The following is a 25,594-nucleotide window of genomic DNA, read 5'->3' as shown; positions in this document are numbered from 1 at the left end:
CTACCTCCCAACACTGTAGTGCTCAGGACTGTCGTCTTCTCCTCTACCCAAAGATGTGTTCTCCGTGATTTCATCAACTCTGTATTGATATATACGAAAGAAAAATCATCTCTATGCTCAAAGCTCTCAGCAGAACTCTTGACATGTTCATCCTGACACCAACACTCTATCTCACCAATACAACATAACTAGACCTCCCTGTCTTCTCTATCTATGGAAAGCCAAAACCTCAGGTGTCATCCCTGATTCCCCTCAGATGCTGCATCAAGCCCATCAGTTACGTCTGCTGGCCTCATCTTCAAAGTTCTATCCCAAATTTGACAACTTTTCCTCACTCCCGACATTACAATCCTTGTTTGGGTCTACTGCAGTAGTCTTCCAGCTGGTTTTCTAAAGTCTACTCTCACCCCCATTCAGCTTACTCTCCAGCGATCAACAAAGCTTGGCTAACTTAGAGAAAACAACAAAAACATGTATCAGTCACCCTTTCAGCACTATGATAGCTTCTCATTACAACCAGAACATAATACTTCTCCCCATGGCCCCCCAAACACTGCCTCTGCTTAGCTCTCCAAATCCAACCCATATCATTCTGACCTCACCATTCCTGCAATTAGCCAAAGTGTGTTTCCATGTTGAGCAGGTTCCTTTCTCAGGGCATCTGTACCTACTATTCCTTCTACCTGGGAAAGTCTTCCTCTTCACATGGCTTTATTTTTTCACTTCAGGTAGTGACTTAAATGACATCTCCTCTGATCACCTCATCTAACAGCTTCTTGCATACTCCAATCATTCTAACTGTAAGCCCTTCCCTGAAAGCACTTAACACTCCCTGAAATTATTTTCCTGATTAGTCTGCATTTTCATACCATATTTTTAAACAAAACTGCTGTATTTACAGGACATTGAGTAGATGCTCAATGAATATTTGTAAATATCTGTCTGTCTCCTCAAAGTTTAAGTTCCAGGAAAGCATGGACTTTGTCTGACTTGGTCACTGCTACATCACCATGCCTAGAACAGCATCTACATGTGACAGGTACCCCAATATTTCAGTAAGCGAAAGGATCCTATCAGTCCTACATAGATCAGGTCAACTCCCTTCTCACAGGTAATAAGAACAGGCGCTCTCCTATTGGAATTGCCATCTGAACTCCTACTGGAGTAGTGCACAGTGCCCCACTGTCCAGAGCTACGTCACGCTCCTAAGGCTTCACATGAGCTCTTCCCCATCCAAATGTCCTGAGCCTACGTGACAGCTGACCTTGTCATCTAAGAGGGGAGAAGAGAATGTAAGGTAATATCAGCCCAGGTTTTAGGTGATGAGAGAATTCTTTATCTTACCTCTACCTCTAGATTCTGTCCAGGCCCTAGAGAGCCTGCATCAAACAAATTCATTTTCCCTAGACATTTTGCACCATTGGATCAATTTCACAAAGACTAAACTAAGGCCATAGGGACAGGAGTCCAAAGGCAAAGTCCTCTGCATTCTGGTTCTATCCTAAGAAGCCACTGAAATGATGCAAGTACTTGCTCAGAGGACACACGTTTTTGAAAAACATATTCAATATTCATTTAATCCAGTGTGACAGTATAAGGGTTTGTATGGGGCCCATAATACCAGGCTGGCTGTACTCTGTCTGGCAGGCCCCACAGGTGTTTTCAGTTAGATGTGATAATCAAATTAGCTGCACAGCACAGTTAACTCTGAAACGGCAAATGGAGCTTCCTGGGTGATCTCCCTGTCTGCCTTTCTCCTATGCTAAGTAAAAAGATGTGAGTACCTTAGCTTGTAGCAAAGGCTCAAGTGAAGGCCAGAAAGCAGAGGTACCTTACAGGCATGTAGGAGTGATAACAGAGAAGGGAGTAGGAGGTGGATTTCTGCTGTAGCAGCAAAGATGCTTATTTCACAGATAGGATAAAAAAACTGTTTTTTCCCCACAGGCTTACCTAACCTAACTTGTTTTGTGCAACTATCTAGATCCCCTGTGTTCTCCTCCCCGCCCACCCTTTACTCCTCCCTAGCTGACTTTGCACTCAGATGTGGCTAGGCTTCTTAGTACTCCAGAGTCTAAATTAAAGGAAGGAAACGACTTCTGCAGGACTAGTTATGAGAAACCAAGGAAAAATTAAATGTGTGATAAATAAGATACTATGATAATCCGAGGATCTTTTCCATGGCCAATATTATTCCTGCCCAATTCAGCAGGAAATTACCTTTGGGGTCTAAATTTGCAGAGCATGGTAAGGAGATAACGTGCCTGACTGGAGAATTGGTTCCTTGAAATGAAAATGTCATGTCCATTTCATTTATTCTATTATGACTGACTCGCTTAAATGGCTCCACCACACCACCTATTCCACCATTCAGTCATTGACAAAGTACTTAAGAAGACCAAAGAATACAGTGGCTGCGCAGGTCTCTAAGTCACTTTCCCAGTTCCTAAGCAGATCAACCCCACCTGTTCCTATTTTGCCACAGTGGCGCACACAGCCAGCTTTCAACTACTGATGTTTGGGGGTGATGGGAGGGGTGATGGCAATTTTCAATTATCCATGCTAAGCCGCAATAAACACATTCCTGAAAAGTTCTCTCTAAGCCAAAGTTCTGTATGTGAAATCCCCTCTTCCACTGCCTGCTATGAAATTCCAGATGTAGGAGAGAGGGCTAATTAAAGACAGACTGAACCCATCTCTCTTTTCTCCAGCACTGCCAATCACTGTCCACAGCTGAGGGGAACAAGAGGAAGAAGGACTCAGGTCTTCCTACTAACAAAAAAGCCCAAAAGGGGAATTTACATGCAGTTAAGGCCAGGATGAGGGTCAGGCAAGAGAGACAGGAGAGGGGATCATCTGCAACAAGCCTGAGAGTGAGCACCTCTTTAGCACTTCTTTAAATTTTGCATCTTTAAAGAGGCCCTTACTTTCAGGACTGTTAAAGATCACTGCCTCCTTAAATGCTGCACCCCAGGGGTCTCTCTTTGCCTCATCCCAGTCCCAGCCCTGATAGATACATGTTGGTGTCCAGGCTTACTTTACCTGCAGCTTAAACTCTTTTTTTCTCCTGAGTTACCACAATATTACTGCCCAGAAAATGCAGGAACCTAGTCTTTGTTAATACTTTATTTTTACTCTTCATTAGCTTTCTTACTTCCTTCCTTCCACTTCCTGTCCCTTCACAACAGATAGGAGATGTAGTTACAGTGTTGATTCACCTCAATGATGTTAAACCTATGAAAGGCCATACAGAGACTAGTTTGCCTTTAGAGGCTGGTGGCAAAGCTGAGAGGCAATCAGGGCCTTACGGATATTCCTGGCCAACACTGTTGGGGAATGACAAATGTGCTCTGCCTGCACCCAAGAAGAGGAATCCAGGCACCAACTGTTAGAGCTCCTCTCTATCACTGAGAAACTGCAGAGCAGTGAGTGTTCCTGGCCTTAGACCCTTTCAGGGGAGGGGGAGTCTAGATAGCTATGGAGACCCAAAGTCTGAAAGACCCACTTCTCTTTGCACATTTTGTTTTAGAAATTCCTCACACCAGTTAGAAATTTCAGACTCATCCTCAAAAGATATTTGCACAAAGAAGTTGGCAGGGCCTTTGAAAGCCAGAAAAGGTGGCTCCTCAGCTATGGTGACCTGTTGAAGATGGGAGTTCCTGGAGCCCAGTCATCTGCAGTGAGGCCTTCATGAGTTGTGTCTGCAGCTGCTTGGTCTCCAGGATATAGGGCTATTTTATGGAAGATGTGGAACAGGCCAAGAGTCTTTACATTTTACAACAGACAGGACTTACTAAGTCCCTTTGATGAGGACAATCAGAAGGAGAGGTGTTAGAGTGTTTCTATGTCAGATCTGTCTGAGGGGTGCAACACCAGCTGGTCCGGCATCCTATGAAGAGATTCACCCCTTTGGTTCCTCGGTTCTTTTTTCTTCCCAGATATTCTAGACCTGCATTCTACAACCTCCATTCCAACCTTTGCTAAGCCTAAATTCTCCATTTTAAATCTTTTACATTTCAGGTTAGATGGTAATTTATCAACTCCCACGAACTTCATGCAGAGAACTTATAGCATCATGCAAAACCCAAGAGGTGCCACGTTAAGTATTCTGTATCATTATAGATCACTCCAAATGAAAACTATGTCAGGCATATAAATGTAGTTAGTCATTATGGGGAATTATTTGGCAATGTCTAAAAAGAAAAAAAATCAAGCTGGGTATAACCCTAAAATTCTACTGCCAGGTATATACATCTTGCCAAAATTCACATGTGTGCAAAAGGATGTCTGCAAGGATGTTCACTGCAGCATTGTTTATAATGGCAAAAAATCAGAAACAACTCTTAATGTCTATCAATGGGGGAAAGGGAATAACTAATATGTGGCATATTTATTAGAGGAATGAACAAGCACTTATCTCAAAAAGATAAAACTGAGTGACAAACACAAAGCTGAAAAATGAGAATACACTCTGATACCATTTATGGAGATTACGACACACTCACAAATACCAGATAACTATATTTGGACACAAAAATTCGATTTTAAACTACCAAAACATAGTTCAGAAGGAAACACATTAAAGTTCATGTTAACTTTCCACTGGAGGGCAAAGGTAATGGAACTGGGGAGGAGCCAAAAGAAGATTTCAGTGTTAACATGAGAGAGAGAATAGGCCAAAATGTTACCTGTGATAGAAGTATATATTCATATGCATGCATAAATATATACATGAAAAATTATACAAAACATACAAATACATTCCAAGGCACGTTATATTCCAAATGATTTTTGTACATTTTGCTCTAATTTCCAACCTCCCCGCCACTCCCCCTCACCAGAAAAAAGAGAAAATGAAGAGAAAGGGAAGGCATGTTTAGGAAATCACAAAGATTCCCTCACATCGTCTTGGAGTACTTTAAAAAATTCTGTATATGTCAGGGGCTGATAGCAGATGAAAGGAAAGAGAAAAAACAGTTAAAAAAATAAATATAATAGTAACTTTAAAAAATACATCTTTAATCAATCTTTATTTTATTTTAAAGATTTATTTATTTATTCATGAGTGACACAGAAAAGAGAGAGAGAGGTAGAGACATAGGCAGAGGGAGAAGCTGGCTCCTCACAAGGAGCCTAATGCGGGACTCGATCCCAGATCCCAGGATCACAACCTGAGCTGAAGGCAAGTGCCTAACCACTGAGCCACCGCCACCCGGCATCCCTCAATCTTATTCTTAACAGCAGTTCCCAGACTTTGCTATAAATGCAAATTGCTTGGGGAGCTTACTAAAAATAAAATTCCCTGCCCTCTCTACTTAAATCCCCAACATGATTCAGGAGCGCCTAAATGGGGCCAGTGATATCCTTTTTATACAAAAACCAAACATCCTTAATATAGTAGAGTTAACCCATTTTAAATGTACTGAGGTACCGTTAAAAAACAAAACTTAAAGCAAACGAAAATTGCAATTTTAATGTGAAAGTCAATTCTTCCTAAGTAGATAGCAGCGATTCTTAAAAGAAAATTTTAATTTTGAGGATAAACTAAAGTCATTCTTTCTATACAATGTTTATTTACATAGCTCTATAAAATATAAAAAATATATATAAAATACAGATATTTTATATAAAATATAAAAATATAAAATGTTGATCCTGTAACATAGCAGTAATTTTTATGTACAACTGAAACATTAATGTTGCTCTAGCTAAAATTATGACAACTGTGTTCTAGGTAACAATGAACTTTAATGCAATGATTATAGTGTTATAATTAAAAGTCACTAAAGTAGAACAATGCAGCTTTAAGCTATCAAGGTTTTGTTGTCCATTACCTAAGGCAGACCTCCTCTTCTCTTCCTGCCTTCCCCTGCAAAGTCAGGACAACCCACTGGAGTTCCCACAGTCCCCACCTCACACCTGGACAAGAGCACACAGATCCATGCTGTAGTTTACCTGTGGACGTGTCCACGTTCCCCTCTAGGCTGTTCCTCTTAACAGAAAAGGCATCATGTTCACCTTTGATACCTGTGTCTAGCACCGTATCTGGCACGCTACAGGCACTCAATTAGTATCTCTTGAATGAGTTAGCGTGTCTCAACAGGTTTTAGCTTGAAGACATCCATGGAAAAGGAGTCTCTAGCACAGAGTCGGCAGACCTGTTCTCTAAAAAACCAGACAGTAAATATCTCAGGCTCTGAGAGCCATGTGGTTTCTCTTGTAGTTTCTCAACTAACCAGTGTAACTTGGGGGCTGCCAAGGGTAAAACATAAATAATTAAGTGTGGCTCTGTTCCAATGAAACTTCATGAACACTGAAATTTGATTTTCATATAATTTTCATGTGTCATGAGCTATTCTTATTTTTCCCAACTATTTTAAAACGTAAGTAACCATTCTAAACTTATGAGCTATACAAAAATCAGCAGCAGGTTTTCTAACCCCTGTGCTAGAACATTTGGACAGAGATAGATAGGAAAAGCTCAGGATACTACACAGGCTGGAATAGACTGAGTAGAAGGACAAGAAGAAAGCAGTCTATGGCGGATGAGTGGACTCTCACAATACCTGAAAAGAGAATAAAAAGATACAATACAGAAAGAAAAAAAAGCGGAGTTTTGTTATTTTTCTTTTAAACTAGTTACAACATAACAGTGAAGTTCATATTGAATTAATTAAAGGCTAAGGAATTGAGAAAAAAATGATATATTAAAAAGTCATTAGTGATACTAGTTGGAGGGGAGAAAAGCCCAAACCTCTTCAGGTTAAAGTTTTACCACCATCTTCAGCACTGCTAAAACGTAATCTCCTTTGTGTCTGTTCCCCACTCTCAAGGAGAAACACAAATGAGCAGAGAAGCAGACAAAAGATTGGGAACAAAAGCAGACAAAGGGATTCTATCTCAGAATACCCAAGGATTGACTGTCCCATCTTGTCCTACCCAGCCTTGTGCATAAAATCATAGATATCTTAAATTTAAAGGGACTCAGAGTCACAGGGCTGCTCCATTCATTAAAAATAACTGTAACTCTAAATAGTACACATGATCATCTTATAAAAATTCAAAAACAAAGAAACCAAGAGGTGGTACCAGGGTGGTTCAGTTGGTTAAGCATCTGCCTTCAGCTCAGGTCATGATCTTGGGGTCCTGGGATCTAGCCCTGAGTCTGGCTCCCTGCTCAGCGAGAAGTCTGCTTCTCCCTCTCCCTCCGCTCTTGCTTCCCACTCTGCTCATATTCTCTCTCACTCTTTCTCTCAAATAAATAAACAGGAGAAGGAAGAGGAGGAGAAGGAAGAGGCAAAGAAGGAGGAGGGGGAGAGGGAGGAGGAGGAAGAGGAAGAAGAGGAAGAAGAAACAGCCAAGAGAAAATAATAGTTAAGATACTTGTGGACAGTTCCTTCTAGAATGTTTTTCTTAACTGCACTGTGTTTGTGTGCTTTCTCTTCTAAATACAGAAATAATCAGCATTTTGTAAACAAAGAAATCTAAGATTTGGTAAACTTCCAATTGTGCCTAAATGAACTATAAAAACTTAGGCACTGGACATCTTATCTTTTGGGTCAATGCTCTCTCCTACCACCTCCTAACAGAAATAAATAATATGCATCTTGAATAAGTGCCTTTTACATAGCAGGTGCTCAATAAGTTAATACATACTGAAATGAGTGATGCCAACAGTGCTGTCCCATTTCTTGTCAGTCCAGCTCTGTCCAAGCTAGCCTTTCAGAGATGTTCTTTATTATCAAAAACACCAAAGAGCATAGCTTTCAACAGGCTGCCAAATCCCAAAGACCACATGGATACAAGGACAGCCTCCTTTAATAATAATAACTAGCATGTAACTTAGAATTTCTGCTACTGAAAAGTGCTTTGCTTTGGAATATTTCCTCTTGGCTTTATTTTTTAAATGAACCATTATTCTCCTCCTTTATGGATTTATTCACGAGGGATGCATTTTTGGATTCTTCCCATGTCCTAAGGGGGAGCATTAGAAGGACCAGTAAGTATCAAGACATTTACTAAGGTTTGCCTTAATTTTCAACTGAGTAAGATCAGACTCAACCATGACTAAAGCAATTTCTGATGGGCCTGTTCATGTCCAGAGTCACGGTGCATTAATGACACAACAAGGAAAGGATAATCTAGGTTTTGCCAACATTCTCTGCTTCATTAACTGTCTGGCTAGGGCCAGGTAGAAGGATCCTGTGAGATATTTCCAACTATTTTGGAAGAAAACCTTGTATCTGGGCAGCAAGCTAAGCAGGTTAAGTGGCAGTTCTAGTTAGAAGGGAAGTAGAGTTCTTAAAAAAGCAAAATGTCAAGGTTATCTCTCAAAAGTATAAGAAAACCTGATTAGCTAGCCAGACTGAGAAGCTTGCTTAAAATGGAAAACTGCCACTTGTCTGGTGACTTAAGGGAACGTGTTTAAATGATCCAGTTCTGAGGGCTGAAGACTGAGCTAGCACCTTCCTCCATCAGATTCCACTGGGGCTGACCCTAGGTCCAGGGCACACCTGAAGACATGCTCTGAAACGAGGTGCAAGGCTTCCATGAAGTGCTAGCTTATGCAATAAGTGAAACACACATTCTGGGGGAACTGAGCTGTGTAATCAGGTATTAGAGAAATATTCGAATGCTATGTCTGCTGTTTTTATCATTTTGATGGCCCCATCTCCTACATAGCAATGCATAACAGGGTTCTCCAAGAACTTACAAGATCCACCACAGAATTAATATTTGTGCCAAGGTCTGATGCTTTCAATATACATTGGGAATCCCTATGGCAAAAAAAAAAAAAACTGTTTCAGCAAATACAATGAATACCTGCCGACTGAGCCATGTAGGTGCCCCTGAAAGTTGGGACTTTCAGTGAGAACACGGGGTAACCCTAGCCTGGCACCCTTTGAATAATGGCATCCAGTTTTCCTTTGATTGTCCCTCTCCTGTTATATGTGGTCCTAACAAGAATGTCCTTTGAGAAACCAGAGAACCTTCTATTGCCTCACCAGAGAATTGGGTAAATTACTTAAGAGAGGCCATTACAAGTCTCTTTAACTAGGAACGTTAACCTTCAGTAGAATCCCAAGAGGATAAACGTGGTCAGAGCTGAGATATTCCAAAGGCAGTACTTCAAAGGGGCTACACCTATGAGTTCCCTGGTTACGTTCCACCTCTAATTTTATTTATGATTCAACAAATATTTATGAGTTCCTCCTACTATGTACAAAGCACTGTTCTAGATGCTAAGGATATAGCAGTACAGAAGCAGATGGAAATCTCTGACTTCAGGAGTCAACATTTCAGTGAGAAGAAAACAACAATAAGCAAGTCAAATATACAGTATATTAAATAATGATACATGCTATGGAAAAAGTTAACCAATGCTATTGGGTAGGTAGCACAAGGGCTGGCAGTTACAATCTCCTAGCAGGACCTCGCTGAGGAGGGCAAGGAGGGAAGACAGATCAGGACTAAGGACAGAAGGGCTGGGACCTGGGGCACAGCAAGAGCTAAAGAATTCAGAACTAAAAAGGAGCAGCCAGGAAGAGGAGAAGGAGGACAAGCAGGAGAATGTGGTATCCTGGAAGCCAGATGAAGAAAGCATTTCAAGGAAGAGGGAGTGAGAAACTGTGAAATCCTACAGAATGATCAGAGAAGGGAAGTCTGAAACTGATTTAGCAACACCAACATGACACTTTTCAGTGGAGGAGTGGGTATAAAAAGCCCAAGTGGAGTAGGTTCAAGAGAGGATTTGGGAACAGCAACACAGACAACTATTTGATAGATTCTGCTGAGAAGACCACATAGAAATGGGGTGGGATCTAGAATGGGATGCAAGATAGAGAAAGGTTTTTATTATTTTTGTTTTTCATTTGTAAAGGATCACAGAAATTACAACATGTGCTGATGGGATAGTCTCAGCAGAGACTGAAAAGTTTATAATGTAGGATAGAGGGAGGAAAATTGTTGGAGCCAAGTCCTTATAGACGCAATCAGGAATCAGCTGTAGTGCCCCAGGGCAGGGAACGGCTTTAGGTACAAGCACAGGACTGTTCCTCTAGCACACATGGAAGAAATGCAGAAACACAGGCACATGTGTGGTAGCTTCTGGAAGTTCTCCTAATTGTATCAACTTCCTCAGTGAAATAAGAAGCAAGATCTGAGATGATCTAAAAGAGTAAGAGTGAATGCTGTAGGAATATGCAGCAGGATACCAAACACATAAAGGCCCTTGAAGTTGCTTTCCAACATCTGATGGTTCAACTCTACTTTCAAATCTATGATTGACCCAGAAGACTTCCAATAAACTCCATTCTTTTTTGTATTAGCCGCAGTTGACTTCTTTTGTTTCCAATCAATAACCTAATATACCAATTCTTTCCTGAGGCCTAGAGTTATGCCATGTTCTCACTAAAAGTCCAATTTTTAGGGGCACCTGGGTGGCTCAGTCAATTAAGCAACTAACTCTTGATTTCAGCTCAGGTCATGATATTAGGGTCATGAGGTCTAGCCCTGTATAGGGCTCTGTGGTTAGTGAGGACTCTGCTTGAGATTCTCTCTCTCCCTCCTTCTTCCCTCTATCCCTCCCCTCACCCCCACATTCTCTCTCTCTCTCTAAATAAAATCTTTATTTTTTAAAAAGATTTTATTTATTTATCCATGAGAGACACAGTGAGAGAGACAGAGACATAGGCAGAGGGAGAAGCAGGCTCCCTGCAGGAAGCCCGATGTGGGACTCAATCCCAGGACCCCAGGATCATGCCCTGGGCCAAAGGCAGACGCTCAACTGCTGAGCCACCCAGGCATCCCAAAATCTTTATTTTTTAAAAAAAGATTTTATTTATTCATTTATTTGAGAGAGAGGGAGAGAAAGAGAGAGATTGAGAGAGAGAGAGAGAGAGAGAGAGAAAGAGAGAGAGAGGAGAAAGAACAGAGGAAGAAGGATAAGCAGACTTCATGCTGAGTGCAGAGCTTGACATGGGGCTCAATCTCAAGCCCCTGAGATCATGACCTGAGGTGAAATCAAGAGTCCAATGCTTGAGACACCTGAGCATCTGCCTTTGGCTCAGGGTGCAATCCCGGAGTCCTGTGATTGAGTCCCACATCGGGCTTCCTGCATGGAGCCTGCTTTTCCCTCTGCCTGTGTCTCTACCTCTCTCTGTGTGTCTCTCATGAATAAATAAATAAAATCTTAAAAAAAAAAAAAAAAAGAGTCCAATGCTTAAACAACTGAGTCACCAAGGTGCCCCAAATAAATTCTAAAAAAAAAAAAAAAAAAAAAGGCATGACTTTCATAAAATAGTGATCCATTGTACCAAATCCTGCTACCCCTAAATGCATAGGAAGACCAGCTTCCAATATACCAAAAAGCCCAACGATTTGAGTTCCTTTCCCATCAACTGCACAGAACCAAGAAATAGTGATTTACATTTATAATACCAAATTAGAAACACTAAAGCAGTATGCTAAACTACTTAAAGAAAAACATGTCCACTCATGTGAGAAAGCAGAAAAGACAGATACCAAAATTCAAATTGTCTGACAATTTCTTCAACCCCTCTTCTGAGTTAAGCTGCACGAGTGTCTACCAGGACAAAATGAAGATGAATACACATACAGCTGTCCTCAGAGTGCAGATTAATCCTTCAATACAGATTTCAGTAACTCAGGGAGGGAAATACATGTCAAGAGTACATGACAGGGTAACCCGGAGGCAGAGGCAAGGGGAGAACTGTTCTACAGTGGATGGTAATGTTTAGTCTGGGAATGGCATCCGAGAAGGCAGTCAACTGAGGAACAATGAAGGACAGTCAGACTCTTTCACAAAGAGAAACATTTTGAAGATCACAAAGATGAGTGGAAATTTCCAGGCCACATAGACTAAGATGAATCTTCATGATAGAACGTGTCATTCCCCTCCAGGAAATTAATAGTTATTAAACTGCAGTAGAGACTGCTGCTTGTGAGATGAAATCAGCTTGCAGCATTAAGAAGCAGGAGGGTGAAGGTGAGTAGTTGCTAACCTTCCACAGAAATCAGCCCCACATAGCTTCTTTCAAACAGGTGTACTGCTCTATGGGGCATTTGACTCATGAAGAGCCCTTAACACTCACAGGGCAGTGTGAAGCTTGGTATAAGGTATGACCTGAAAGCAGGTATTAATGGACTCTTTTGTCCAGATGATCCTGTGCTGGCACATCCCTTGCTAGGAAGGGTGAGAGCAATGGTCAGCCCTTTGGGCCAAATGAACACAAATTGCCAAGAAAACAAGACCAAAGTAAAAATAAACACATGCACACATAAAAATCCAAGTGGATAAGAGCTATGTGTACTGTGTGTTCAGCATCAAGCCCTAATGGTTTTGCTCACCAATAATGGAACTATGAAGAAAGTCCCATTCCCTGAGTAAGAATGACTTGTTCTGGTTTAATTGCTTCAATTCTATTTTCCCTCACTTCCTAAGGCATGGCTCCATGATCCTCCTTCCTCCAGCCTCCTTAATCCTCCTTCCTCCTTCCTCCACCCCCTAATTCTTCAAACAATTATGGAGGGTGTACTATTTGCTGGACACTCTTCGAAGAGCTCCATGTGGATTAATTCATTTAATCCTCATGATAACCCTAAGAGGGGTGCTATTGCTGTCTCTAGGTTTCCCAGAAAGGAGAGAAAAATAGGTGGAGGCTTTTATATTTTACTTCTATATACTTAACTAGGGGGTTCTCACGGGGGGAATGAGGCAGAGAAGCTGGCCTGGTTCAAGCACCAGCACTCGGCTCCATCTCTTGGGACCATCCCCTGAGCAGCTAAGGACTGCTGTTTGGAATGTCCAGCTCCTACCTCTCATTAGTCAAAGGTTTCTCCTCCGAGTTTTTAAAAATATCCCTCTTGCTTCCAGGTTGTGCATGTGTAGATGCCACTTTGTGTCACGCCTCCCCGGGGTGGGAGGCAAGAGGCAGGAGGCACCTGGGACAGGCATGAGGTGACAAGTCACCAGGCTGCACCTGCATGAAGCAAGGTGCAGGCCACACAACTGGTTCCTCGCAGTGCTGGCTGAAATACAACATGCCAAGAGAATCTCATGTGCTAACTTAAAAGTTTCTGATAGTATTGTTTGCTCTCCGTTTTCACATGAGGAAACTCAGGCATAGAGAAATAATTCACGTAAGGTGACAGAGGGAAAAGACCAAGACCAGGCAGTCTGGCCCAGAAATGGTCATTTCATCACTGTGCTCTGAATGATGAACTGAGACTACCTAGAAGTCGGCCAGCTGCCTCACTGCAGCTGCCGGGTTTGAGCCACAATAGTTGTGAAGAACTGGTTAGGAAACCGGTAAGTAAAAGAAGGTAAGTATTGCAGATAATGCTCACCATTCAATGCATAGGATGCAACAAGGGAGGGCTTCAGGGCCCCCACACAACGTGAGTGAATCAATCACTGCTGTGCTGCCAGGAGAGAATTTAACGAAATCAACCCTGGGGCTAATGCCTGAGAACTATGGCTCATCGGAGCAGAAAGAAGTGAAATGGGGACTAAAAAGGCGTGAGAAAAGATAAAGGAAACTAAGAGCTGGCTTTTTTGAAAAGATAAACAAAAGAGATGAAAACTTCAGCTAGACTCACCAAGAAGAAAAAGAAAAGATGATTCAAATTTGGAAATGAAAGAGGCTAAAGAGGAAAGGAAAGAAAGGAAAAAGAAAAGAAAGAGAGAAAGAAAACGTGGCTGTGCCAAAAGATGGCAAAGAAGAAATGAAGTCATGTTCATGCCAGTTAATGCCCTCGCTTTTATAACACCCTACAATAAATGGGGGCAGCCACTGAGCAAGGAAAAGATAGCATTCTTCTCTCTTTGCTCTTCCTACAACTTGAGAGGGAACCCAATGGCTGACTGTGGGTTCAGAAGAGGAAGAGGTACATCAGAGAACAGGAAAGTCACTGAAAACACTGAACCAACAGAAGTGGAACAACTCCGTGCAAACAGAAGACCCAAATCAAAGGCACTCCAAGGCGGCTGAGCATTAACAGCTGGAAGCCAAGCATTTCCCCTTGGAGAATGGGTGTTTCTTAGGTTGTGAATGATTTAGTTCTTTGAATTCAGAAATTTTGTTGATTTTTTTTTTAGAGCAAAAATTTGAACTGGTATCTTTCCTTCTCCTAATCCTACAGGCTGAAAGCTCACAGAACAGAACAGAGAAATTCTTTTTTTTTTTTTTTTAAGATCTTATTTATTCAAGTGAGACACACAGAGAGAGGCAGAGATACAGGCAGAGGAAGAAGCAGGCTCCCTGTGGGGAACCTGACGTGGGACTCGATCCCAGAACCCTGGGATCACGCCCAGAGCCGAAGGCAGACACTCAACTGCTGAGCCACCCAGGTGTCCCAAGAAATTCTTAAGTTGAAAGTAAGTGAAGATCTGGCAGCAAGGCTAAATAACAATTGAGTTCTGATTTTTCTCTACGTTTCCATTAATTTAAAGTGCTAAGTTGCCTGTTTTCTTTAAAATATGTAGTTGTCCTCTTTGCAGGGTCCCTTTAAATAGATTTTCCTTTGACTGTGCCAAAAATAGCTAGAGGAGGTCCTTTGAGAATCCCATTCTTAGTCTTAAAAAAATACAGTCTCCTCCCCAGCCCATACACATAAATGGGCCTGGCAACACTTCTTCTTACTTCTTCCAGGGACCTCTAATTTATCAGAAATAATAAATATTTCAGGGGAAAAAACCACAGTTCATCAGAGAAATAATTCTGCCAAGCCCATTTCTGCTTGTTCATTAATTATGCGATCACTCAATATACAGCCCCTCTTTTGGGACTGGCAGATAGGCAGGCCAGGTGCTGAAAATCCAAATGCCCACTCCATGGCCAGGCAGGTAGGGAGCATAAAAGAGGTGGGCCAGACGAAAGGGACAAAAGGGACAGCTAGGATTTGGTACACTCAAAGAGGCATGCCCAGGGGGTTAGGGTGTGGCCTCTACTGAGTTGCAGCCAACTGTGAGCAAGGAGATCTACATTTTTTCAAGGAAAATCACCCTCGTTAAAAATGCTGGAAAGCTGTCCAAATTCTAAAACCGGCAACATGTGGAACAACAGCAAACAGAATGCGTGTATGTGCTACTCTGGCTGGAGGCCCTTGTTTGCAACCTCTAAAGTAAGAAACAAAAGATAAAGGAAAACAGACTGCCTGTCTCTCCCCTGGGAGTTTACAACCTAATAGGAGTAAGAAGATAGACATTTGGTGAATTGTCTGTCTCACAAGGTGCAATGTGATACCTGCTAAAAGGAAGAAATGAGCAAAGGCTATGGGAGTTGAGGAAAGCGAGAGGGAACTTGAGGCAGAAAGGATTCTTGTAGTGAATGACATCTGAGCTGGGGCTAAAGAATGAGGTAGACTTTGGCAGGCAGAGACTGGGACAGACCATTCCAGAAACATGAACTGCAAAAGGTAAAAAGAGGGGAGTCGGAGAAAGAATGTTTGAGAAGTGGTCAAGAGACTTCATGATCCTACTTGATAAATATGCATGAGTGTTTACATGTGCCACACAGTAGGGATGCAGATGTGATCGTGAGGGGACATAAGATGAGGCAGCTAAGTGAGAGAGGGCCCAATCCAGATGAGGCATTGGAGGCCATACCCTGAGTTTTATCTTTAGAGCAATGGAAAAGCTTCCTTTGAATTTTTTTTAAGCAATTTTTTTTTTTTTTTTTTTGAATCACATGTTGAGATCTGCAGCATTCCAAGTTCCCCGGCTGCAGAGCATGCGTTCTGTGGCCTGGAAGGGAGCCAGAGCAAGCTGGGAGGAGGCCTTTGCAAGCAGTCTGGGAAAGAGCTGATGCCAGCTTGAACTAGGGAGGTGGGTAGATTTAAGAGGTAGAAAAGGGTTAAAATCACCAGTATGATCAGTTCAGGGTAGGATTTGGTGAAGTAGAAGCCAAATGGGACTAGAGAATGTAGTACAACATGGCTCCATGGGGGTACTGGAGCATATCACCAGTGGCCTAGCAGCCAAGCAATTCTGCACCAGCAGCAGCGAGTGTCCAGTGGTTACTAGAGAAGAGTAAGGTTTAAGAGCCAGGGTGTATGGCCGAGGGAAGACTGCCAGAGAAGCTCACAGGAGCTTTCCATCTTAGAAAGTCTTCATCTCAAAGGCACTGTTTTCTTTTAAATGTGCTTTGTAAAATTCCACAGTTATTTTACTTGGACTAGTCTTGAGGGCAAGGAAGTAACTAGCTCTTCTCATGTTCAATAGCTCATAACTAAACTAAATCTTAGCCTTTAGACTTAGGATGGAAGAACAAGGAATACTAGAATATCTTTAAGATATATGTTAATGCCAAATATCCATGCCCACTTCCTTTTATTTTGACCTTTTCTTAAGAATTTCAGAGAATGCTAGTTAACCATCATAGTCCATCCTCTTTGTTGGAAGTCCTAGCAAGGACTTTCCTTATAACCATAGGCATTTGTACATGAACCCAATTTATGCTCCTTCTAGCTCATTAAGGAAGTATGAAGTATTCCTTCTTGATTGGTAGGAATGCCTGGAAGTACTCATACTCCAGTCACAGGAAGGTGAAAACAGCCAAGCCACTAGAGGTTCAACTCTTGATAACTTGTGACAATGGAGTCTATGTATTTTGATAAGGTCTCACTTATATGCCAAGTATTTGCCCCATAATATTTTTTTTATTTCTGCAATCTACAAAATTTTGTCATTTTTTACAAAGCCACAAGTAACAGATCATCCAAATAAACATCAGACAAATGTGTAATAAAAAGAACAATAGGAATCAGCAAGTGGCAATGAAACTAAAGTTGATTTTGCCCTCCTCATTTCTCTCTCTCACCTTCCACCCCACAAATCTTACAATTTTAGTGTATGCGTGTCTATATGGAAGATGTATTCTTCCTGCTTCTCAAATTAGCCTATTTCTCATGTCTTAATCAAGTTAGCACACCACGTGAAGATCATTCAATAGACTTAATGCTCTCTGTTGAATCTTACTTTGTCAAGACGATTTGCAGTAAACACTAGGCACCGCTTACTCAGAGCTCTGCTTTTATACTGATTTCAGGCCTCCCACCAGTGGCCAAGGGAAGTCCAGTTCAGTGTAAAAAATCATGGTGGCCCCATTCCCCTTGTTGGAGATTGCTTCAAACCAGTAAGATGTGATGGGAAGTCTGCTGGAGAACTTCTGGGAAAAATACCATCAACAGCTCTCAAAAAAGAGAAGCAAATAAATAATGCTTTTTCTGCCTCTGGACAACCACAAATGTGCAAGGATGCAATGTAACATCTTATGACCCTGACCTAGCCAGCACAATGACACTGGCTGGGAGCAACACCATAGAAATAACCTGAGTACTTCATGAGCCAAGAAATCAACCAACCCTCAGGGCTGATTCTGTTGTAATGAGAAACAGATTCCTTTATTGTTTAAGCCATTTTGAATTGGATTTTCTGTTTCTTAAAGTCCAGAGCATCCTAAATGATACAGTACCTCTTTGTAGAAGAAAAGGGCTGTACCCTTTTGACAACATCCTAGCAACAAAGGAATAGTTGCTTCAAAAAAGAGAAGACTAAGATTGATTTCTCAATGTTTTGGGAAAACCAGCTGTGAAAAGGTATTTTTAATAGCCATTCCTAAAGTATGGAGAGTCCTTTGAAATCCTCCCAATGCAGCATAAACATTGTAATAAAATGACGATGAGCCACTATGAATGGTATGCGTGGGGATATGCAACATACTTGGAGTCATCATAATATGTAAACATTAGGAAACTACCATGAAATTTGTCTTTATTATTCATCTACTCTTATCTCCTTCTACAATTATAATACTGGGATTTTTTTCCCTCTCCTCCACCCCTTTTACCTTATGAAAACACACAATTAGATAATTACAAGGGAACTCAGAAAACTGAGGCTCAAAGAGGTTGACTAATTTCCACAAGATCTCAGAGCTAACTGGGGACCATTTTCTTTATTATTAAAAATGCTTTATGCATGATTTTAAACCAAACCATTTGCTAAACACTCAATTTAATGTAGTGTTAAACTGTAAAGATATGAGAAATCAAAACTGGGTGTTTTCCTGTAATTTGAGTATGAAATCTCCTTTTTTAATTCACTGCTTTGGGCTTCCTTGTCCTATTTCTAATACCTTCCTAAATCCCAATGCTTTCCATTCATTACCATTTCTCTCTCCTAGAAAATCCCTGCATAGGGCCCATTCTCCAGGCCAGTGGTTCTCAAAAGACTATTCGGATCATGGCTACCTGGGAAATAAACCAGACATGCAGATTCCCAAGGAGAGTCCAATTTAGTAGGGCAGAGGTGAGGTCCCCAATGTGAACTGTAAACAAACACCCTAAGCGAGTCTAACTGTGCTCTGAGGCACATGACTCCAGATTGTATACTAGATTCCAGGATCCAAATAGAAAACATCTAATTATCATAGTAGATTTAAGCTGGAACAACAAAAATATATGCATAGTTGCCTATAATTTTTATGTTCCCTCTGAGATCTGAAACAAACCCAAGAGCTCTGTGATTTGGATGCACCCTGGTAATCATTTGCTTGGAGGCTTTGAGATTTTATCCTTTCCCTCTAAGACTTTTTTTCTCTCTGAATGCATTTCTACTTGGGATTAAATATAAAATGCTTAACTCTCTCTCCACAGCTAAAATAAATCAATTTTGGAAAGAGCATTTAAAGAATGCACAATACGAAATATCTTCCCTTTGAACCAGAGGAATGAGAGATACACAGGGCAAGCACGGTAGGTAATGAGAGAAGTGAACACAGGTTTTCCAGCAGATCTAGCCCTGAAACCAAAACTTAGGAAGGAAGTTGACCATTAAGTAAGTGGACCAGAGGAACAATAGATCAGGTGTATCAGAGGGTAAGTCTGAAACTGAGAAAACTGCAATCAAACAAACCCCTTACCCCAAGTTAACTTTCCCTTCCTGGTCAATTTTAAAATAGGCCAGTGCTGTAAATGAGAATATACCATTTAGGTGGAATCTTAGAACTCCTCTGAGTGCCTAAGCATTTTTTCAGAACTAAATAAATACTCCTTACTGGATTAAGTAATGCTCATTTATCCCCATCTCCTCCAAGACACTTTTAATCCTGATCTTCTGAGACCAAGAACACAGCCTACTGTGAACTTAAGTATGTGTGTTATAATATCAGTTCCGACCAACTCACACTACAGTCTCTATGTAGATTTCTTAAGGATTACATAAACAACCTCATAGAGCCAAAGAACCAAAGAAAATCATTGTGACGTATCAAAGACAAGACATAATGCTCCATAAATGCTATACAATAAGTAATCCAGCAACAAAGTTGGTTTAAATTTGTTAGAAGGCAAAAAGCCAAGGTCACAGCTGTCACTTACATACTCCAGTTGTACTCCTGGTTAGGTCAGGGACAAAGATGAACTGAATTTAATCAGGTTTGGAACACAAAGGTAGAGAAGAGAGAGAAAGTAAACTATCCCCCAGGAGATAAATAGGCTCTATTGTTTAAGATGTACCTCAATAGTTTTCAATGTTTGTTTTTTTAATCTTCTTTCTCCTCTTTTAAGATTTCTAACAATTCTCAGAGCACTTTAAAAATGGGCCGAGGCAGTACTGAGTCTGCTGGATCACCATTTACTCTTGGTCATGTTCAGTCCAGTTAAACTCTCATCACAGCTTCACAGCTTGAAAAGCCCACTGCTCTCAGCTGGTTCCTAAGCCTTCTCTTCCAGCTGCTCCCAGGTGGCTCAAAACCTAGTGGCCATAATACAGCAGCCATGAGCATCCCCACACATACTTGGCTGGAATATGTACCCAAAACTTCCTCTGTTTCGGTAAAGGCCCTTCAAGTGTGTAAAGTTTTGTAACTAAGATCTAAGCCAGCTTTTCTATTGAACAAATGCCTAACTGAGTTGTGTAGAATAGGCACCAAATCGTCATCTCAGAGCATCCGGAGTTACTTTTTAGACCCAGTTCTCATTATTTTAAACACCCTTCATCAGGATTCTTTGACATTTTTTTGGGTATTCTCCTTGTAAGCTTGCATGTTCTCTGCTATGCTTAATTGTTTCTGAACATGCAGTCCTGATACCATGCAGCAAAAAAAAAAAAAACACTTGACCAATAACAAAGCAATCCTTGGCTCTGCCTAATTGCTTCTGATCAACATGTTAAACACTCTTGCTTCTTCACAATTAAGATCTATAGAAATCTTTATGGTACACATATACTCTCTCTCCACAAGGTAGTATCAACATGCTTGGTAGAAATATGAAAACAAACCATTGTAATCTTCCTCAGCTGACTATCAACCTACCCCAAAGAAATGACTTAATAGCATGAGAAAAGTGTGGGTAAGGGCCAAATGTTTAACATACCAATCAATTCAGTAGAACGTATGGCTTAATGGTTTAAGTTATATATATATATTATATTATTATATTATATATATATTATATATATAATATATATAATATATATATATTTACTCCAATCTCCAATCAAGAAGATTCATCAAAGTCAGTGGAAGGTTAGAACATATGCATATGTAGTCACTGACACAGCAAGGAAAGTCAGAAAGGCCATTACCAATAGGGTCCAGCAATAGTAAATACACAAAAATTCAAAACCATTCCAAGAGTAAATATTCTTAGCAGGACAATTAGGCCCAATGCTGAATGCTTTGATTATCTCAGAGGGTAAGTAGGAATTTGTCAAAGATAATTTCTTTATTCCCTTGGCTTTAATACATTTAACTTTTAAAAGTGCTGACACTGCAGATAAAAGGGAGCCTACTATGCATATCTGACTGATGAAGAAATTAAGGAGTCAAGGGGTCCATGACTTGTCCAGGGCTCATTAAGTAGCTTGGTATGAACAGAGTCAATTCCAGAACCTAGGCCTCTTTACTCCAAATCCCAGGTCTGAAAACTCACAACATATTTCTATTTGTCTCTGATCCCCACAAGAATATAGAACTCCTGAAAACTCTGCCTAGTGACCTGGTTATCATGACATTTTGGTCACCACAAAAGTAAAAGCCCTCTGAACTCTCTGTCTGGTGACCTGGTATCATGGGTGCTTTCCCAGTCTCCTCTGTAAGGACCATGTGGCATTTGCTGCTGTTATCCACTGCAGTTAACATTTCACACATTTCTTTCCTAAGCCTCCAGCATTCCTGATGCAATAGTGGGAGATGGAAACCTGAGCAGAACTGTGAGACCAGCTTTAGCGCTAAGACATGATCTTTCTAGGGGTGAGAAGAGGGCAGCATTCAATCTCAAACCTACTTTGCCAAGTGGTTCATGAGCAGCTGTAACATCTGCCTATTTTTCTCTGGAAGCCGATGAACAAGGCTGTGGATTTCAGAGACCCGAGATTCCTGGTTTTCCAGCTCTGCAAAGGAAGGAAGGAGGTAGTATTTGATCAGTGTCACAGCCAAATTAGATTACAAAACAAAATCAAAGGAAACTAAACGTTGGGCACTAACAGACTGAAGATTTCTTAAAGGTTTAAGATCCTGCCCTATGGACTCCTGGCTAGATCTAAAAGCCTTTTTTAATGGTGCTTTCTGTAACAGTTCATTTAAAAAAATGACTGTCAAAGAATTCAAGCCAAAAGATGACGGGAAGAAATGGAGCCAGTCAACTGCACACTCAGAGCAGAAAGAAACTTGGGAGCAGCTGGCTTCCTAGAACGATGGCTTCATTTCAAGGAAGGAAGGAACTTTATGCACTTGTCTAATGATAAACAAATTGTACACGAACAACAGTACAAGGGTCTCAAATATCAAAACAACGTCTCAAGACAGCATCCAACAAATCAAAGGCAATGTTCAGTTGTTCTCAAGTCATGTGTGACAATCAACCAGCCCAGTAGAGGAAAGAAATGACTGATAAAATGTGTAAATCTTCCTGTCAACCTATCACCTCAATCAAACCCTATCATGGCTTGGTTGAATTTGGGTAAGCAGCTTCATTTCCCTGGGAGATACATTGATAGTGCTCACCATGCCTATTTATAGGACTGAGGTGAGGTTTAATTAGAGATTGGTTGCTATGGGTTTGGAATTTCTCTGAGAAAGAAATCACATAAACACAATCTTCACTACCAGCTTTCTCTCAAGTCTTTCTCCTCCCTCTTTTAAGGAGACAACTCTGAGAAGATAAGGCCACCAGAACATACTAAATTAAGCCAGGATAAATAAACTCTGAAGGCTTAAAGGAAGCAGAGGGAGCCACAGAGACTACTGACATAATAGCACTGTGGAGATTCATGCCAGATTTAAATCTGATGAAGAATCTTATTGCCTCTTACAGGAGGCCTGCTCCACGTAGACAGATTCCAGTATACTTCGGGTAGTTTGCACCTAATCCCCATGTATTTTAATACCAGTAATATGATGCAAGGGACCTGGATGATATAGCTAAAGAATGATCATAAGCTGTAAATGGAAGCCATGATGGAAAAAGGACTGGGAAGTTATATAAACGGTGTCATATTCAAGGAAACACTTCCAATGCTCAATTTAGGTAATGTGCGAAGTCTGATTCATTCTGCAAAATGCTACTCAAGGGCTGGAAAAAAACCCAAGGAGTTAGAACTCCAATAATCCAAATTAGAAAGCCTAAATTGCTTTTCTCTCCTCTCCCCACCCCCAAAACACACTTTTCAAGTTTTTCTCCTCTACTATAAATTCAATGTAGTAAAAGACCCTTGACAATCCCAGCTTGGTTTCATTTCTATTTTGTGTCCATCTCATGAGGTGTGTAGGTATTTACATGCAAAATACAAAGTATGAATTTGGGGATATTGACTTCTTTGAAATAGAAAAATGCATTTATTTCCCCCTTAAAACTCTGGAAAAAAACAAAACCTACTTGCTGCTTTGATGAAACTTCTTTGAAACTGGTACATCATGAGTGGTCCTGGAAGCATTCTGGGATAAAAGGATATACACCAGTCAGCTTAATAAAAATAATCAGACTCTCTAAATAGCAGCATAGATGCTGCCCAAGTGTATACAGAGAAAGATCAAGGGACACAATAGCAACTCAACTTAGTCCAACGGAGTTTCCCTTTTGAAAGGGTCCTGAGATTTCCTGTGACATTTTCATGCTCCTTCTTCTTTAAGGGAATGGATACAACTACGTTTCCTAGTTACAACTAGGAAAGTGCTAATGTGAAAGTCTAGCACAGACCAAGAGATTTCCTTTTCAGTCAGTGACTCACTCATTGACAAGAGCATTTTAAGATGTGTCTGAGAAAAAGGCAACTAACTAAACATTTGTAATTACCTGTGCTTAAACTCTTGTCTTCCCAGAAGCTTGTTATTTGAATCAGTTCATCTGGAGATGAGATGAATCTCACTATGAGAGATTTCTGTGTTTGTATGGCAAATTCACTACTGTGTGTAGCTTCAGAATGCCAAAGGGCTAGAATCCCTAACATTAGGCATGATATAATCAAATTTTATCTAGTTTTTAAAAAATGTTTTATACTTCATGTTTATTAATCATTAATATCAGCATGCAAAAATTAAGTGCTAAATACAAACTCCTGTGATACATTTTTTTTGTAAACTACAATGATAGTATATGGTATGACTGTTTAATCAATATGCTTAATGAGTATGTTTAACTGTAAACTTCAGCTTTTTTTCCTGACAGTCCAAATAATTACCTTCTCAACAGACTTTAAATTATGCTTGGCTCAGGTTTTATTTTACTCTCATCAGAACTCCTAATTCAACTCTTGATCTCACTTGCATTATATCTTACTCTTGACTTCAAGATCCTTCTATCAATTCTCTCAATAGCCAATAAAATCTGCATCACCAATTCCTTTTCTGGGCTTTTTTCCTCCTTTGTTTTTGAGGCAAGGGAATCTTCACAAAACCTGAACAAATGCTTATGCAATTCATGAGTACAGTTCTCCTCTTGGTTTGAGACTGGACCCTCACCTACCCTTCAAGTTCAAATTAGTTTCACTTACTTCATGAAACTGACATGGAGCAGCTAAAATCATCCATTCCCCTAATAACCAAGGGAGGAACAGGGAAGTAGGAGTCATAGACCTACATTGTTACAAGATAAAGAGTCTCTCCTCCAATAAAGTATCATTTTCCTATATAAGCATAAGGAGTCCAAAGGAATTCCATTAAATTCTCATATTTAAGGACCAATATCAGCAATTTAGTCTATCTGTGCAATGCACAAAGCCATCAAAATACATAGAATATGTACGTAATCATGCATTTTCAACAGAATGAAATATGTGGTTCCTTGTTTTCTTACTAGAGTATTCAGAGATTTCAGGAAATACCATATTTTAAGTTTTATTAAAGGCTAATTATCATAGTAACTTCTCATAAAGAGCAAAGCCTTCTTGAGTCACTCGTGGCATCCCAGCACAACAGCAACCATTCAAGGATGAATGACTTACAAATGGTTTGACCAGCTGAGCTAATTGCACCCACACATAAGCTGTTTCCACATCTCAAACACCCACCCAACAACTCTCTGGAGCCTGGAAATAAAACTGCTTTCCTCCTGATTGCATGATAACAAGCTGGCACCCTGCCCTGCAAATGGAAAGTCCCTACCTTAGGTAGGTCTTCAAAGCACTGGTGATGGTCTTTATCTCCCATTCAGCACAGATATCGGTCTCTGTTTCAGAAGCTGTTTTGGGGTCTAAAAAGAAGAAATGGCAATATGTAAAGAGGAGAGAAAATACAACTAAAAACCACGTACAGTACATAAAAGCATTCAGCCTCTCTATTAACCAAAGAAATCAAAATCAAAACAAAAAACAACACCTATGTTTTTGCTGGTTCAGTTAGGAATACAGTTAAAAATTGAAGTATCTATTGCTGGCAAAAATGTAGTGAAACTGATCCTCTCATAAACTGCTGGAGGCAAAAGAGATAAAATGCAAGTTTTGAAAAGCAATTTGGCAATATATATCAAGAGTCATAAAAATGTTTTTATATCCTTTGAAGCAGTAATTCCACTTCTCACAATCTAGCCTCAGAAAATTAAGATAAAGCAAGACCAAAGTTACATATCCCAGAAATGTTCAATACACACTTATTTTCTTTGTAACAACAGAAAAAAATTTAAAAGGACATAACCTAAATGTCCAATGATGGCAGAATGATTAATTTTGGTGTGTCTCCCTGATGGAATATTATATTGCATTTACATGATAATTCTATGTAACAATAAGGAAAATGGCCTGGATTATCATGCAATGCCAAGGAAAAATCCCAAATAAACCGCTATTTGAAAGTTTATGAAAAACTTGTATGAACAAAGGCTGAAAGGAAATACTCTAAAACTAGAATAGTGGTTGAGTTAGAGGGGGGAAAACTATTTTTTTTAATATTTTCTAAACTACGATGTGATTCCATTACTTTCATATGTACTTTTTAAATTGCCTTAAGAAGTGCAATGAACACCACCATAATTACACCGGCTTCTTATCATTTCTTCTTTTGTCTCCTCTTGTGTGGACTAGTCAACATGTATTTTAAATGTACATGTATTATAAAGGGAGAGATCACTCTTCTAAGTT

General features: G+C 40.3%; 1 protein-coding gene across 18 annotated transcripts in view; it reads right to left on the bottom strand.

Annotated features, from left to right (window-relative positions):
• Window positions 1-25,594, bottom strand: part of ARHGAP26 (Rho GTPase activating protein 26) — a 419,259-nt gene that overhangs the window by 131,551 nt on the left and 262,114 nt on the right. For all 18 annotated transcript variants that reach the window (XR_005355485.1, XR_005355484.1, XR_005355486.1 and 15 more), the window contains exons 15-17: window positions 24,624-24,711; window positions 22,900-22,958; window positions 21,310-21,415 (exon numbers count right to left, since the gene is read on the bottom strand). Coding sequence is in view for 15 of the 18 variants with exons in the window: in XM_038530484.1 (XP_038386412.1) it covers window positions 21,310-21,415; window positions 22,900-22,958; window positions 24,624-24,711 (253 nt within the window). In the remaining 3 variants the exon portion in view is untranslated. The remainder of the gene's footprint in view (window positions 1-21,309; window positions 21,416-22,899; window positions 22,959-24,623; window positions 24,712-25,594) is intronic.

Source organism: Canis lupus, chromosome 2, assembly GCF_011100685.1.
Source record: "Canis lupus familiaris isolate Mischka breed German Shepherd chromosome 2, alternate assembly UU_Cfam_GSD_1.0, whole genome shotgun sequence".
NCBI classification, from domain to species: Eukaryota; Metazoa; Chordata; class Mammalia; order Carnivora; family Canidae; genus Canis; species Canis lupus.
This window is presented reverse-complemented; position numbering and strand designations above follow the sequence as displayed.